The 18,012-nt window shown below is 42.8% G+C and overlaps 1 protein-coding gene across 4 annotated transcripts in view; it reads right to left on the reverse strand.

Moving 5' to 3' along the window:
- The window catches only part of LOC129734135 (chromodomain-helicase-DNA-binding protein 1-like), a 74,529-nt gene extending 56,708 nt beyond the window's left edge, over window positions 1–17,821 (reverse strand). For 2 of the 4 annotated variants that reach the window (XR_008730448.1, XM_055700321.1), the window contains exons 1-2: window positions 17,096–17,821; window positions 15,354–15,549 (exon numbers count right to left, since the gene is read on the reverse strand). Coding sequence is in view for 3 of the 4 variants with exons in the window: in XM_055700321.1 (XP_055556296.1) it covers window positions 15,354–15,406 (53 nt within the window). In the remaining variant the exon portion in view is untranslated. The remainder of the gene's footprint in view (window positions 1–15,353; window positions 15,550–17,095) is intronic. The other 2 variants (XM_055700320.1, XM_055700319.1) reach the window with 1 other exon arrangement.
- Window positions 17,822–18,012: the final 191 nt, after the last annotated feature.

An 18,012-nucleotide genomic window follows, 5' to 3' on the forward strand; every position in this document is an offset into this window, starting at 1 on the left:
TGATGAGAAATTTTAACAGTTTAATGTTTTTCAACGTAGGAAGTAAGTGGCAAGTTCAAAAACAAAAGGATTGTGAGATAGAAAGAAAAAAAGTCTAATAAATATTGCAAGTATTTGCTCAGGAGCTAGATGCAAAGAACTCAACTAATTCAAAATAATTTTCTTTATGAAGTGATCAACTAGCTATCATCTATACTCTTCATTAAGTAATACCAATCCATCAACAGATGTGGATCATACAATATTCAGTGTTCAGACAAAATACATAGAGGTAAGGACCTTTGCAATGCTACCTCTTAACAATGGCTGCCTGGGAATGGATTTTACAGTGGTCTTAACAAGATCAGCAAAATAAGACCTATCTCATCATCCCTGCTTCTCACAATAAATTGACCCAATTTGGACATGAGGAGGGTAATATGACCAGACTGCATATCAACTAATAGTAACACCTGAAAAAAGAATAAAAGTTTCAAAATCAGTATTCAACTGATTTATTAGTAAATGCAAGATTATAATACAAATCTGTAGCTAGAAGCAAGAGGGATGGGGAGATGAAGAAAGGAAAATACAAGAAACAAGAAAAAAAATAATCAAGTAATAAGGCTCACCACAATTGTTTCAGGGCTACCCTAATGAAACACTCTACGAGAAAGAATGCAGGATTACTACTGTAGACTAACAGCTAATTTATACTTCAGCATGCAAACAGGGATTGAGAGGATGCTGCAGTTTGCACAGCAGTTCATGTGAGAAGGTCCATGCACTCTGTTTGTAGGCCCACAGCCCAGGGAAGTATTCTAGGTCTCTGCCAGGATAGTGGGCACTTGCCTCAGAGTTAAAACCAGTGTTTCTACAGAGAAAGCCCCTGAGATGTCTGACGCTTCCACCCAGATGGAACTCATAAGGAAGGAGATTTCAGTACAGACGACAGGTTGCAACAAGTGCCCAGACCCATCCCCTGGAGAAAAGGTAAGTACCTGCAAAAGATGTGCACAGGTTGATGATCTGTTGCATCAGGTAGCTGAGTTGCAGGAAACAGTTAAAAGTCTGTGCAGTATTAAGAGGGGCCAAGATAGATAGGTGGTTTCAGAACCATGCTCCTGTAGCAGACACCACAGAGAATGAGGCACCTTGGACCCTGGTGACCCATAAAAACAGGACTCCACTTCAGTCTCTACCCTCCAGCATCACAACCAAAAACAGATATGAAACTTTAACAGCTATAGACATCCACAAGCAAGGTCTGCAAGGAGAAACTGTACCAGCAGCACACAGCTGATACCACAAAAAGAAACGATGAGTGCTTGTAGTGGGTGTAAAGATAAAGGATATCAGTTGTTTAGTGTAACTTAGCATTAGTAGCTAGATGTGCTGAAGCCTTAGGCCGCATGCTGTGAACTTTCACCTAGATATGCTGAACTTTTACCTAGTTAACTAAAAGAAGACCCCAGCACCAGTTCGAGCTGGAAGATAAGGAAGCAAGGAAAGCCAATACACTTGTCAGCAGAAGCTGCAACCTTAGAGATAAGAAATGGCCCGTCTAGAGACAATGATGGGACCCAATGAGGAATGGGAAGACCCCAGACCCTAATATTACTACTGGTCAGAACTGTCATGAGAGGGGTGGGGAATTTAGATTGTAAAGGTATAATTGCCCAGGGATTTCTTTGTTCAGGGTCCCTCTGCAGAGGCACCCAGCTTGAACTGTTTCTACTGGTGCACCACTCAAATTATCTTATTGGACTGAAACTCTGCTATTGGATACCTAGGGTGGAGAAACTTCCTTAACAGTGGGTGACCCTCTGCTAAGGGACACTGAGGTGCCCATCTGCCAGCCTGACAGGTAGTCACAAGAGGTATGATGCCTTTCAGGAGCTAAGGCCAAAGATGTTGCCGAGAGGATACCACAACCTGTCAAGAGCACAGACTACTATACATTGCTACTCTTTCACATGGCCATGAATAACACCACAAGCCAGAATCTGGGCAGATTCAAGGAAGACTACAAAGCCCTGGGGGTGCAAGTGAAAAGTATTGGTGCCCAAGTTACCTTTTCTTCCATTTTATCAGTTAGAAGAAACGGTGCAGCCAGAAATAGATGTATAATGTAAATCAACTTCTGGCTTTGTGGCTGATGCAGTCATGAGGGTTTTGGCTGTTTTGGCTTTTATGACAATGGGATATTTGATGACTATAGCCTGTTAGGGAGGGATGGGATCCACCTGTCTAGAAGAGGGAAGGGAATCTTTGGCAGCAAGCTGGCCAGCTTGGTGAGACAGGCTTTAAACTGAAGGATTCAGGGGGCAGGATCTTAAGTGGCAATGCTCCCACCATTGCAACCCAACTGGGGAATAAGCCAGGCCAACTAGAGAAGCAACAAATATTCTTTAGCTGCCTCCCAAGATGAGTACTACCAGAAGGCCACCCACCCCAAGTTCATGTATACCAGCCTGGGGAACAAACAGGAGGAACTGGAGCTGTTCCACGTCCAGTCAGAAAGTTATGATATCATAGGAATAACTGAAACATGGTGGGAAAACTTGCATGACTGAAGGATCACGATGGATAGCTATAGGCTGTTTTATAAAGACAGGCAGGGAAGAAAAGGAGTTGTGCTCTACATTAAGAACCTTGAATGTATAGAAGTCAACTACAGTGACTGTGGAAGCCCTATCAAATGCCTCTGGGTCAGGATCAGAGGGGTCATCTCCAAGGGGGATCTTACAGTAGGCGTCTGCTACCGACCTCCAAACCAAGACAATAAAGCCAACAAAGCAATATTTGGGTCACTTAAGCAAGCTTCGGGTCAACAGAACGTGGTTCTTATGGATGACTTGAACTACAGAGACATTTGTTGGAAGAACAATACAGCAGCTCACACATCATCCATCAAGTTCCTGAAATGCGTAGAGGACTGCATCCTCATACAAAGGATGACCAAGAATGAGGCACTGCTGGACTTGCTACTCAAACCAAGAAAAACTGCTTTTGTAATATCTCAGTTAGTGATAGCCTTGGCTACAGTGATCACAATATTGTGGAGTCTGGGATCCTGATGAGCACGCTGTAGGTTAGTACTAAGGCAAAGGTTTTAGATTTTAGAAGAGCAAAACTTCAGCTCACTCAGAGCTCAGTTGGGAGGGATTCTGTGGGAAGCTTCCATGGAGGATAAAGGAGCTAGCAAGTGCAGGGAGTTTTTCAAGAATGCTCTCCTGGAAGCACAAAAACAGTTAATTCCCTTTAAAGGTAAGGGAAGTAGGCAGAGCAAGAGACCACCTCGGCTTAACTGCAAGCTTCTGAGTCTGCTCAAAACCATGAGAAGTGTGCCAGAGATGGAAAAGCAGACGAATACCCATTGAGAACTACAAGGCCACTGTCAGGGTGTGCAGAGATGCAGTTTGAAAAGCAAAAGCTCAGCTCAAATTGAAATTGGCCAGAGATGTCAAAAACTACAAGAAGAATTCTTCAGGTATGTAAACAACAGGCAGAAACATAAGGAAAATATTGGCCCACTGTTAAACAGCAGAGGTGAATTAGTCACCAACAACGCTGAAAAGGCAGAGGTTCTCAACACTTTCTTCACCTCTGTCTTTACCAGTACTGTTGGACCACAGGCCTTGGGAACAAAAATCCAGGTTGATGCAAACACAAAACATAGACCCACCGTCAGTGAAGGAAGAGTTGGTATGTGAACTATTACAGGAGCTTGACCCCTACAAATCGATGGACCCTGACAATAACCACCCAAGGGCGTTAAGAAAGCTGGCTGACATCATTGCGAGGCTGCTCTCCATAATCTTTGAGAAGTCGTGAGATTGGGGGACATCCCAGAAGACCGGAAGAAGGCTAATGTCACCCCCATCTACAAGAAGGGCTTAAAGGAGGATCCAGGAAACTATAGGCCCATCAATCTTACTTCTGTCCTTGGGAAAGTTATGGAACAAATCCTCCTGGGGGCTATAAACAAGTCAAATGAAGCATGTGATTGGGAAAAGCCAGCACACATTCACCAAGGGCAAATCGTGCTTGACAAACCTGATCATCTTCCATGACAAAGTAACCTGCTCAGCTGATGTGGGGTGAGTGGTGGACATTGTCTACCTGGATTTCTCCAAGGCTTTTGATATGGTTTCCCACAGCCTTCTCCCAGAGAAACTGATGCATTATGGTCTAGACAAGTGGTCCTTGCAGTGGGTGGGGAACAAGCTGACAGGCCACACCCAGACAGAGTAGTGTTAAATAGCTCCTTTTCAAACTGGCAACCTGTCACAAGTGGGGTCCCCCAAGGATCAATATTGGGCCAAATGCTGTTTAATATCTTCATAAATGATCTGGATGATGGGATCAAGTGTACCCTGATGAAGTTTGCCAATGATACCAAACTGAGTGGGGAAGTGGACATTTCAGAAGGGAGGGCCACCCTGCAGGAAGACCTGGATAGGCTGGAAGAGTGGGCTAACAAGAACCTTATGAAGTTCAACAAGGTCTTGCACCTGGGAAAACATAATCCAGGAGCGCAGCACAGGCTGGGTTCTACCCAGCTGGGGAGCAGCTCTGTGGAAAGGGACCTGGGGGTTGTGGTGGACAACAAACTCAATATGGGTGAACAGTGTACTGCTGCAGCAAAGAAAGCCAACAGGATGCTGGGCTGCATCAACAAGAGCCATCACCAGCAGAGATAAAGAAGTCATTATCCCACTCTACTCAGTGCTTGTCAGGCCACACCTGGAATACTGTGTTCAGTTTTGGCCCCGCTATACAGAAAAAGATGTGGACAGGCTGGAGAGGGTCCAGAGAAGGGCCGCAAAGATGATTAAGGGACTAGGAAGCCTGTCATATGAGGGAAGGCTGAGAGAATTGGGTTTGTTCAGCCTTGGGAAAAAAAGGCTTAGGGAAGACCTTAACACTATCTTCCAGTATTTAAAGGGTGGCTACAAAGAAGATTGAGACTCCCTTTTTACAAGGAGTCACAAGGAAAAGATGAAGGGTAATAGGTACAAGTTACTCTTGGGGAGATTCTGATTGGACACAAGAAGAAAATTTTTTCACAGTGAGAACAATCAGCCACTGGAATAATCTCTTCAGGGAAGTGGTGGATGTGCCCCAACTTTGGACACCTTTAAAATTCAGCTGGACAGAGTGCTGGGCCATCTTGTCTAGACTGTGCTTTTGCTAAGAAAGGTTGGACCAGATGATATTTGAGGTCCCTTCCAACCTGGTATTCTGTGATTCTATGAACTCATTCCCTAATCAAGCTATTTGGAGATTGCAGCAATTGAAAGAAAACATCTTTGTATCAATACCACACACACAAAAAAAAAAAAGAAGTCTCTTGCCTAACAGGACTACTTACCTATTCAAACAGAAGTTGAATGGAAATTTTCAGCCTGACATTTATTTCTCGGTTATCTTTAAAGGGTAACTACCTACATATTAGAATACATAGGCAGTATAAGAAACAAATCAGTATCAGCCAGACTACCAACTTGTATGATCAATTTCCAAGGTAAAGCAATGCCTTACTTGTTTTTGAAGTAATACTTGTAAGAATGTAGCAACAATAAAGACAACAGACATATTTAACTTTCTAAAAAAATTTCTAGAAAATCTCCAAAATATGCCAACTTGCTTGGAACAAAGGAAAAAGTGTTATCTGAAGGGGAGACTAAAAGCCTACTTTTCCCCTCACACCAAAATGTCTGCAGCATTCTACCCACATCTCTTAAGGAGTACCCATAATAGAAACTGGGATATTGAAAATTAAGTCTTTTGAAAATTATGTCTTACTGAAAAACTACTGTAGTAAGCTACTGTAGTAATAGTTTTCAATTTCAACTTCTTTTCAACACAGCTACTAGCAGTTTGCTACACCATGTCAATTCACCACCAGAGATCATCCCTTTCCAGCACTTTGCTTTTGCAGATGTAACTTCACTGGGATATATATGTACTAGGCTTTTTATTTTTGTTTCACTTGTCTAGCGCTGACCTAGTCAAAATTTAACATTCATTACTTCTCAGTATCACCTACGCAGGGCCCAGATTCACCCTACCTCAGGACTTAATTATAGCAAATTTTTTTGCTACAGTATTTTATCTAATGTATTCATGAAAGAAAAATAGAACTCACCTCCCCCAGCCTTCTCACATTTTACTGCAAACACAAAACTACTGGCATGCTAAGGGGTAAAAAACAGTAATGGAGAGCAGCCTTCCTTTCTCCCTAACATGGGCACATTAAGCAACCCTTAGTTATTAAAAATTAACATAAATTTCTAATCCCTGCCATGGGATATCTATGACCCTCTACCACATGAGCAGTAATTCAGATTAAACCCTAGAAGGAAGGATGGAATTATTTAAGAAAAGGTACAGTTACACATATGCATGTGTTAAAAAAAAGTTACATCTATCATCTCCTTGTAAACAGAGGGAGAACTAAGGAAGAAGCAACTTCAAAATTTCACTTTAAATGTTCCTACATTTACTCTGAATTTCAGCAATTCTCACAATTTGAAAACGGTACAAAGCAGCAGTATGAGCTATCACAGCTGAAGCCAAACACCTTGAAAACAGTCTTGGTCCTCAAACAATATATTTGCCTGCTGGTGAGTGATGCTCCACAAGAATAACTTATTTTGACATTACTATTAACGCCCTCCCCAACCTTCCAACACAGCACCCCCTTAGTGGTGTCAGTGGAGTCTGTAGAAGGAACAGACTCAGCTTTTAAAAAAACATCCTACCAACTTACAGACCCCACAAAGCAGTGTAAGAGTGAGCACAATTGAACAGGGCAATATTTCTTAAGACTGCTGTCCCGAAACCAAAGTATAAAATGGTGCAAATCAATACAGAATTTAGGAAAACTAAATAAATTCCAAATGAAAAGGGTTTTTGCTGTTGTTGTTTTCAATTTTAGTACATGCACACACATTCCACGTTGCATCATAACAGACAGTTGTTTTTCCAAGTGCTTAAAATGCTATGCAGTCTAATACTTTTCCCCCTTTCTTCAAGGAACATTACTGATATAACTAAAAAGAAAGCCCCCAAAACAACCAAAAACTAAACACACACACACCCAAAAAACCACTGCAGAACTCATTACACTGCAACATCTACCAGGATCACTGTAAGTTCAGATAGATTTTTAAAACTATGGCAAACAACTTAATTGTTTGAGGTTTTGAAGCTTGTAGGAAAAGACATACAAGATATAGAAGTTTCACATACATTTCTAGCAGCTCAGATGACATTTTCTTGACCCACTAAAATGAATACTGTAACAGCTATTATAGGGCAAATCCAATCATAATCAGCTTGAGAAAAGTTCACATTCTTTTGAGAACTTGAAAGACAAGCAATCTCTCACTCCAATAACTTCTATCAGCAGCATGTCAGATGTGGTTTAATCATTCTTGAAGTTGAAAAGGAAAGGAGTTACAGTTTAAGACAACATGTACATTTTCTATAAATAATCATTGCAAGCTATCATTACTAACCAAGCTACAAGTGAGAGCATTTCAGACTATACCAAAATTTGATTTTAAAAATAGTTGTTCCATTGGGGGAAAGAGAAAACACCCCTCCACACCAAAACACAACACACTTTCATGATAGCAAGACTGTTTTCTTTCATCCTTTTATTAAAAGAAGCAGAACCTAAGTTCTATAATAAAGGCATTTAAAATGTAAATTCATGGAAATAATAGCTGTGAGGTAGTCATATTTTAATATCCTTGTTGTTTTCTTTTCCTCTTCCTCCTTTGCCTATGGGCTGGTTTGATTTTCCCTGCATTATCTGTGGCATAGTATACAAGCAATTCCTCCTCTAGCTAAAGAGCTTTAAATATTATCTGATGCTGTTCAACTAGGGTCCATAATTTGTCTAACTTTTCTCACAATGAGTAACACCTATTAACACAAAATAGCACCACTGACCTCTACAAGATTAATCACTTGAACTGACACTACTAATTACTGAGATTCTGGTATTGTATCTCTAGTGTTAGGATGCAAGAAACATTAAAACTCAAATATTTCTTCAACCAAAGACTCAGAATGCGGTCATAATTACCTGTTACCTAATGCTGCATCCACAGTGAGCAGCTGTGTGGTGCTTAGTTGTCGACTGGGGTTAAACCATGACATGCTGTTACATAAATATCTCGGGAACAGCAATTCTGATCCTCTGCTCTCCGGAGTTCCTCTTACACAAAATGCTTTATTTCTTGCCCCCTTTTCTTCCTGTACAGTCCAGGGTCAGTGCCTTTTCTTTAGATGCTTTCATTTGAAACAGTTCAGCAAAAGGTGAAAGAGGACACCATACTCATCCTGTTGTGAACACCTGAAGTAGCCTAAAAGAGAGGGTTTGGGTACAACACAACCAGCCTTTTTTCTCCTCTTTCAAAAAAGCCTGCTTGAAACTGGAGGTAAGAGGCAATCTTCAGGCACCTAAGCCTAAATTAGAATGTCTTTCTCTCACCCTTTCTGAATATACTCAAGAGACTGGTAGCAAAAACATACATACCTTATATATAATGAGAGAAAGAGACAGTGCACAAAAGTTAATTTTCAGTTAGCTATTCACCTGCATTTGTCAATTTACCCTATTCCACCTTGTCACATTATGTCCTCCCTTTACTCTACTCTTGCGTTGCTGTCCTCTTCCAATCAGCTCTATTCTTCCCCCTCCCCTTCTTCACTGATGAATGTGCTTCCAAGAGACTAAACATCAACAGAAATTATAAACACTATCAAGACTTGAATTGGAAGAACTCTAGATCTAAAATTGGGCAAGGCAAATTAAGCTACAGAATAAAGATGCTGTTAATATGATGCATACAGAAAGGGAATATTGTATTTGCTGTTGAAGAGCATTTGTGCTCTTTTAGATACTTAATTCTGTTACTCAAAACAGAATTTCTGTTTTTCTAAGTCCCTCTTTCAAAAATGTGTCACATAAGCCTTCCTCCCCCTGCTTCAAGCAATGTTCTATATTGTTTATACATTATAGATATAAAACCCAGTAAAATTAAAACAGCGTTATTTGATAAAAGGTATTCTTGAATACTTACATACACTGTATTTTGTTCAATTGAAAAAAAACAAAACACACACAAAACCCCAAACAAAACAACCAAACTCAGAACCAACAACACTAAACAAAGACAGGAATGCATGAGACTGCACAAACAGCTATAGGAGCATCACAGGACCATGGAAAAAAAGCAGTGAAAGTGATGGATAAAGCAATAACGATGACCTCTTGAGTCCTGTTGAAGGACTTTTCTACTATGCAAACAAATCACTGCAATGATGACAAAGTTAACTGACAGTGCTAACCTGCAGTAGTAGGCATGCAGGAATATATACTAAGAATTAATAGCATGCCCTCAGGATGGGATTTCTACATAAAAAAGTATAGTTTCGTGTGTGTTAGCAAACCAATGTAAAGTCTACAGGGAGCATCTTCCAGGATATATAGTAAAGAAGCTTCCCACACTCCTAGCCCTCAAGTCAAATAGTTGCATTTGTACAGCAGCATGTCAAATCTGATTTGGTATGAAAGTTTGACACAACTAAGAAGTTAGTCTATTACATTTTATAGACACTGTCTCTGGATATTCTCAGCATTTTCAAGAGTAATTTAAGAGAGATCCACAAAAGCAGTATTTATTTTCAAACTATTTTGCAAGATAGCTCACTAAGAGTACCAAGAGGTAATTGTTGCATGTTTGCACCTGTTAATTTTTCAAACCCCAATAAATATCTATGAAATAAAATCAGAGTATGCTTTGGGAAGATGACAGAAGACAAAGAAAAACATCACTGACAAACATTAAAAGCAAGCGTTCTGTCACAGAGTCACTAGTTCTTTTCAGTAGTCTTTGGTTTAGCTTCACTAGCTCACCTCTTAAAACAAGGTCCCCCTGATCAGAACACACAACTAGGAATAGTCAGCTAATTTATACAGGGCACTAACTAGGAAGAGAAACTTCAAAACAGAAAGCTACACAAGCCATGCTGCAAAGGCACTGTTAGAGCATTTAGATTCCTGTATAAGGTCTGGGTTGATAAAGGACCCAAGAGAGGATAATTTATCACTGCTGATTTAGAGGGCATTCATTACATTAAACTGCCTTAACAATCCTCCAATTTAAAACCAACAGGAAACAGAATATCAATTTGAGCAAAATAGAAGTTTAACCCATCAAAACCAGAAAAGATTAATTTCTGCAAGGTCTTTGAAAAGCATCTGAGATGACAGTTCACCGTTATTTTAATAAACCAGAAGTCCAAGGAAGGTCATGCATCTGAATATGAAGAGCCCCTTCCAAAACGAAGACAATTAACAGGCAATAAATGCCAAACTCTTAAAACTGAAAGTTCATAGGTAAGTTTATTTAGGCAAACACAATGCAAGTGGGCTTTTCTTCTTTTTTTCCCCTCTTTTATTAAAAAAAAAAATGAACTACTCAATCTGATTTATATGTGTAAAAGATTAATCTTATTCATCATCACTAATGTAAAGCAAAGGGAACAAAAAGTATTAAGTTCAGGCTACCAAGAAGCATTATTTCCCATCTTCATCTATTCTGAAGCACAAACCCAATTCCCTCTTCCTGACTTAGGCTGACAACTGAAATACATTTCTTGCAATTAAAAATAAAGTAGGATGGTGATACACAAAGACAAAACTAAAACACCTTCCTTCTCCCCTCTTCCCTTCTTCCACTCCTTCATTCCCAACTTTCTACCTCCTCCCTCCACACTAGGGGTGTGTGTATGGAATGGGGGGGGGAGGCAGTCAGTTCATAATAGCTCATCTGCCACTCCTTCCTCCTCATACTTCTTTTCCCCTGCTCTAAGGTGGGGTCCCTTCCACAGGATAATCCTTCATAAACTGCTCCAGCATGGCTCCTCTCCATGGGGTACAGTCCGTCAGGAACAGACTGCTCCAGTGTGAGTACCCTGCAGGACTGCAGTTCCTGACAGAAAACCTACTCCTGAGTTGGCTCCTTTCCAAAGGCCACAGTTCCTGCCAGGAGCCTGCTCCAGCATGCACTCTCTACAGGCTGCAGCTTCCTTCAGGGCCCACCCACCTGCTCTGGGGTGAGGTCCTCCATGGGCTGCAGGGGCACAGACTGCCTTACCACGGCCTTCACCACAGGCTGCAGGGGAATCTCTGCTCCAGCGCCTCTTCCCCCTCCTTCTTCACTAGCCTGGGTGTCTCCAGAGCTGTTTCTCTCACATTTTTCCCCCCTTGTTCCTCCCTCTCTCACACACACACACTCCGCTGCACAGCATTTTACCCTTTCTTAAATGTTATTGCAGAGGTGCCACCAGCTTCATTGATTGGCTCATGTTTGGCCAGTGGCAGGTCCATTTCGGAGTCAGCTGGAACTGGCTTTGTTCAGCACAGGGGCAGCCCCTGGTCTCTTCTGACAGAGGCTGCCCCTGCAGTCTCCTCATTACCAAACCCTTGCCACATAAACCCAATACAACTCTCCCTATACATACAAATTAGGAGGGAAGAAAAAAGAAAGGAAAAAGTGTGTATTACCTACTTCTACCAAAAAGAAACCAATAGATGAGAATACTTCTGCAATTATGCTTTAAGTCCCACTTAGTTTCTTAAAACAGTAACTTAGAATAGTGCCTTTCAATTTCTCTTTTTAATCTTCTGTGGAAGGTATAAGTTTGTCAGCAGGCTTGAATTCGCTGTTAGAGTTGGCTTTACTTAACTATCTTTTGTGGTCCACAGACTATTAAATCAACAAAGCAAATTAAATCCACAGAAATTAATCTTGCATTAACTCAGCTTTCAAGAACATAAACAATGGTAAGGGACCTTCATGCAAGAAACCACTTTCTTATTAATTCAACTTATTCATCACTGACCTGGGTGAAGGGACAGAGTGCACCCTCAGCAAGTTTGCTGATGATACAAAACTGGGAGGAGTGGCTGATACACCATAAGGCTGTGCTGCCATTCAGCCAGACCTGGACAGGCTGGAGAGTTGGGCAGAGACAAACCTAATGAAGGTCAACAAAGGCAAGTATAAGGTCTTGCACCTAGGGAGGAATAACCCCCATGCATCAGTACAGGCTGGGGGGTTGACCTGCCTGCTGGAAGGCAGCTCTGCGGAAAAGGACCTGGGAGTCCTGGTGGACAGCAAGTTGTCCATGGGCCAGCAGTGTGCCCTTGTGGCCAAGAAGGCCAATGGGATACTGGGACACATCAGGAGGAGCATGGCCAGCAGGTCGAGGGAGGTGATCCCCCCCCTCTGCTCTGCCCTGGTGAGGCCGCATCTGGAGTACTGTGTCCAGTTCTGGGCTCCCCACTTCAAGAGGGACAGGGGACTACTGAAGAGTGTCCAGTGGAGGGCTACAAAGAGGATTAGGGGACTGAAACATCTCCCTTATGAGGAAAGGCTGAGAGAGCTGGGCCTGTTTAGCCTGGAGAAGAGAAGACTGAGAGGGGATCTTATCAATGCATATAAATATCTTAAGGGCGAGTAACAAGAGGATGGGGCCAGACTCTTTTCAGTGGTGACCAGCGACAAGACAAGGGGCAACAGGCACAAACTGAAACACAGGAAGTTCCTTCTGAATACAAGGAAGAACTTTGCTTTGAGGGTGACAGAGCACACCCTTTTTTACCTACAGAGAAGTAAGGTCTGCTCAAGTGCTCCATGTCTTGTTCTACAAGAAACATAGGAAGAGCAAAGAGACAGGAAATCAGATTGCTGTTCAATTGGCACCAATGCTTCATTTCTGCATTCCCTGTTCTACCTAGAGCTTGTATTGCAGTTCAGCTATAACTGCCCTTCCTTGCTCATTACGCTTTCTTAATGCTAGCTAACATGTATTTAGTCCTATTCAAGTTTGCAACAGAATGCTTTCAAGAACACTACACAAAAATGTTTTTCTTAAGAGTCAGTTTCTCAGAGCACTGCTGTAAAGTTTTTGTACTTATAATTACTTACTATCCAGACAAGCTACCAGACTGCTATCCAGTAACAAGCTACCCTGTTACTGATTTTATTTCCATTCTGTAGAATTCATATTCCCAGACTATTTGAAGACTAAATGCAGCTTCACTTCCCTGGTTACAGTTAGATATCTGTCTGCAGTCACAGCTAGCTTAAGGAATTTTCCTTCTAGTGAAAGTCATTTAGAGTTCTGGAAAACTTGAAGAAAGGGGGAGGCAGGGGGGATGACAACACAACACCCACAAACCAACCAAACCACAACAACAGGGGCAAGACATACTAAGGTACCCCATAAGCAAACACCTTTCACAATAATTATTTTAATAATGAAAATAGCCTGGACAGAAAAAGGGCTCAATTATTTAATATTGGAAGCCTTCACCCTTCATTTAGAAAAACAGAATTTCTTGATAGCAAATGGCAAGCATACAAATAGGTTTTCTGAGATCTGTCTGAATTAGGCTACAGGGTCAATGACTGATACAAGCCTAGAGGAAACAAAGTTTAACATTTAAAAACTTTTTTTAAAGCTTTAAAATGTGCTCAGCAGCACATTTAAGATGAACAAACTCTCACTTCACAGGCAACTATCATGTTTTAAGTAATTTGCATCTTTCTGATATTTAGTTTAATAAAGTTGTCTGGATGCTTTTTTGATATTTAGTTGGTTTAGTCTTATGAGAATTGCTACAGCTTTTGAATAACTTTGATATACTGGTATTTACAAGTGGTCATAGTTTGATACGCAGTATTATTCCTACATTATTTTTAGCTATGTGGCTTGTTTCAAGTAGTAAAAAACTTCATAAATATAAAGTCATCGGAGTTGTTCCTGATAAGTTAACATTTGTTGGAGATCTTATTTATAACTCTCTAAAAGTTCAGAAGACTAGCTTTGTTCACACTGTTTTATTTTGTTCATGTTCCTCTACTCAGCTGACAAGGCTTGTTTTGGGATTGGCTGTTTGTTTTCTTTTTTTTTTTTTCTTAATATAAGTAATCAGGAATATTTTGCCACTTACTAGAAGAAACCTAAAATTTGTTTGCTAACTAGACAAATATCATCTTTACTGGAAGCAGAAATCCAACAACAACAACAAAGCTTACAAATTATTCACAAGATTCAAAGTTTACTGACTTTCTAGAATATTTCTAGGTATAACATGGAAGCTTGACATTAAAAAAAATAAACCTTAACAACTTTTGTGTCTTTAATTCTACTGCTCATAGGTTTCTTAGAGATTTGCACCTAATATCACCTAAACACTTCTCTCTTCCCCCTTCTTCCCACCCCATTACTCACTATGCTACATGCAAGCTTAATGGCCAGCACATGCTGAATGATCAGCTGGCCATTATGTTGTTCTTGGATTTCTTCACTTGGGGCAATAATTTAGATCTATCCCCTCTACCCCAACTGGCTGTTTTCATAAAGCCCACAGAACTCAGTTTACTTTATGACCTCTGACTGATGGAATTAACTAACAGGTTAAACAGGCTGTGATCAGAAAGTGAAGACAGACAGAGATGGGTAGACTGACAGCATGATCACAACCGCTTCTATTTGTAAGTTTGCCTTGCCTTCTTAAATCTGCAGCATTCATCATATTCCCAGTTTTAGAAATATTAACTTCCTAGTGCAGCAGACACTTGTTGAACTTAGCGGTGTTCTAGAATACAAATTTAATTCCACCCCTAGAAGTCCACGGTTATCCTCATCTTGCAGCAGGGAAGTTCTAACCAAGCTTTTCCAACCAAGTGAACTCTCTACATATCCTAGAACACCAGCAAGTGACGTTAGAGGAGTGGATGATGATGATGATGATTATTATATTAAGAAAACAGCTGGGAAAACTGTACTTTCACTTTGGAAAACAAACATGAAGTTAATGCTTTCCATTATACTGCTTTGACAACTCAACAAATATGGAAGCCTCACTAGAATTAGTAGTCCACTGTTCCAACTTTAGAGATAGCCTAATTAGGGGTTTATATAGCACATATTATGTATGCATGCATGCCCTACACTTCATAGACATGAGTTTAACATTTCAATCTAATCTGTTTCAGATTGATACTTCAGACAACTTTTGAGGAAAAAAAGAGTAATGGATGCCAATAGAGCTTAAATAGCATTAAAACTGTATTACGTAAGGTATATACACATGATTGTTACAGTTATTAAATGAAGCTAACTGATTCAAACGAGCAGATTAAGCATCTTTAAAAAAGCATGACCGGTCCTCCTAAATAATGGTCTACTTGCTCACCAGGAAGGTTTGGCACAAAGTTAAAATGTAAACCAGTTCTAATAAACAAAATACATAGCCAAGGACTGAAAGTGCTTACCTTGACTCTCCACTACTGTTTCTTACAACGTCTTCATCACTGTGCCCATTCATTGTAAATATTAAGTTTAAAAGATAAATAGAAGTCCACTCAGGTTAGAAGGCAGATGTCAAGAATCTACTTCTTGGTACTCTTTTCCAGGTGACTTGTTTACTCAACTGTTCTCTGCAGGTATTGAAGATTTTTCCCAAATTATCTAAAGTAGTAAAGGAAAATGGTGATATAACTTGAAATATTTGATGGTTGCAACTGAAAGATACTGAAAATAACTTGTCCTGTTACAACACTGAAAGGGAGTATCTACCACATTTGACATCATCTTTTTAACTGAAAAATAGCTTTTGGTATGCCATAGTACTTAAGAACAACCAGATCTAACTTTATTTTAAAGGAAAACAGCCTCCCCAAACACATGAATATAAACTACGGATATTAAAGCCCTAAGATCTAATTAGCAAAATTATTTCATGCACAAAAACATATCAGAAGCATTTCCAGACACAGACATAATGCTTACATCCAGTTGGGGGTAGAAGCAGGAAAATAAAGACTGCCCCATTTTAAAAAATTGACTCAACTACATCAGGCTAGTAAGATCGGAGTAATCATTATTTCGTATACATCAACATTTTCAATCAGATCTCTACCGTGTGAGATGCACCTAGGAAGTTTAGGCTCACTTTAAATGGAGTGCAAGTATGAACTCACTGATAATCAGCTAAAGAGCAGCGCCTCTCACAGATTTAGTGGTGTAAAAGAGATTAGGGGCTCGCCTGCAGGTTGCCTGCCTCAAGGTGCTCTCCTCTAATACAGCCCGACCTACAGCTCATGATGGAGGCAGAGGTCGCCTCGTTCCGGGATGGAAAAAGCCCTGCCCTCAGGCACTATCTCAGACACCAGGGCCACTCCAGCCAGCAAACAAAGGCGATGACGGAAGAAAAGTGATAGGAAAGAACCCTGTAACCCCAAAGAGGCCGCAAAGCGAGGCTGGGGCCCCCGCGGCGGCGAGCTAGGCAGCTTGGTGGTTCCTCGCGGATCGGCCTCTGTTGCCCAACGAGGCCAAGCTCCGCGCAGTCTGCCCTCCCGCGTCCAGGGTGCGAACACCCTGCCACCTCTAGGACCGGCACTCCCCGGGCCCCAGGAAACATCTTTAGCGGCCACGAAACTATCTCCTTGTCGTCCACTCCCTGCTCCGGCGACGATCCTCCCCGACCACCCGCACCGCGCTCTCGCGGCCTCCCGTGATCGACCGCTCCTAAGGTGCTCCTGGGGAGAGCCCACGCGAGGGCTGCCTCCTTACCTCCCACGGGTTCACCTCCCGCCCCCGGAGATGGCCCTCTGCTGGTGGCGCAACCCGCACAGGCGCCGCTCCTGGTCAAGGCTCCCCTGGCAGTATTGCTAATGCAGCCGCTGTCCTCCGTGCTCGCTTCTCCCAGCGCCCCGCCATGGCCAGAGAAGAGCGAAGGCCGCACTCCTGCCTCCCAGCCCGTTCGTCACAAGCTCCCCCCGCAGGAGACAGCTAAAGAGGCTCAACCCCGGCTGCCCGCCTCAGCTCTCACAGTTCCCTCCTTGCCTCCCTCTTTGGAAAACAGCGAGCAGGCCCAGGAGCCCCAGCCTCGCACCGGGCATCCAACCTCTTCTTCTCAACGCCAGTCGCCTCCCCATCCATCTTCAAAAGCGACAGCCACCACACAACTCCAGACCAGGGAAAAGGAAAGGAGCCATGGCGGGCCTCTGCCTACCTGCGCGTGTGCGCCCGGCCCGGCCTCCCTAGAGCTGCCCTGGTCCGAGACGGCGCCTCACCCCACGAAGAGGTCTGTGCTGCAACCTAGGATCGGAGGCTCTCCTGCAGCCCCCACAGGGCCTGGGCCGCCGGTTCCTTACAGCCCCACGCGGCAGGCTCGCCTGCAGCCCCTACCGGCTGTAACAATAGGACCCCAAACCGGGAAGGGGAAAAGCCTAAGAAGTAGGTGCCGTGTTGCTCCGCCGCTGTTTCTTAAGTCCTCCCGATCACCGCCATCACGCTGCTACTCCGCTCAACCTCCTCCTCTCTTAGTCGGATGGAAACCCTGGGCGTGATGTCACTCCTGCGCCCTGGGACAGAGCGGGGAGGAGGAGGAGCAACAGCCGGGAGGGGACAGCGCCGCCGGGCCATGGCGGCTGGAAGGGCCGCTTGGAGGGGGTGGCGGAACCAAAGCAGCTTCCTTGCCGCACCGGATACTGCTGGGGCTGGGAGCAGCAGGCGCTCGCTGGCCCGTCCACCCGTCGCAGCAGCGAACGGGCGCTGGGGCCGGTGTCGCTCCTGGTGCCCGCTGCAGCTCCTGCGTGAGGGGGCAGGGGTGGGGCGCGGCAGCCTGAGGGGCGCCTATGACCGGCGCAGTGTGGCGGAGAGCCTGGCCTTGGCCACATGTTACTGTTTAGTGTGGTGTGGGGTTTTTTTTGTTTCTGTCTAAAATCAGAGCCCCCTAATAAACACGTATGCATTTCTTGGTCTTCCTATGCGGTTACGAGTGGCATTAGGGCATATTTAGGAAGGCTTGGCATGCAGCTGCACAGAGGACACTTGCCTCCATGAGGAAGGCATTCCCCAGCTGGAGGCAGAACACTCTTTTCTTCCTCTTGATATCTAACTCAAGTTGTTTTGAAGTGATTAACGAGA

The sequence above is a fragment of the Falco cherrug genome, assembly GCF_023634085.1.
Source record: "Falco cherrug isolate bFalChe1 chromosome W unlocalized genomic scaffold, bFalChe1.pri SUPER_W_unloc_1, whole genome shotgun sequence".
NCBI lineage: Eukaryota > Metazoa > Chordata > Aves > Falconiformes > Falconidae > Falco > Falco cherrug.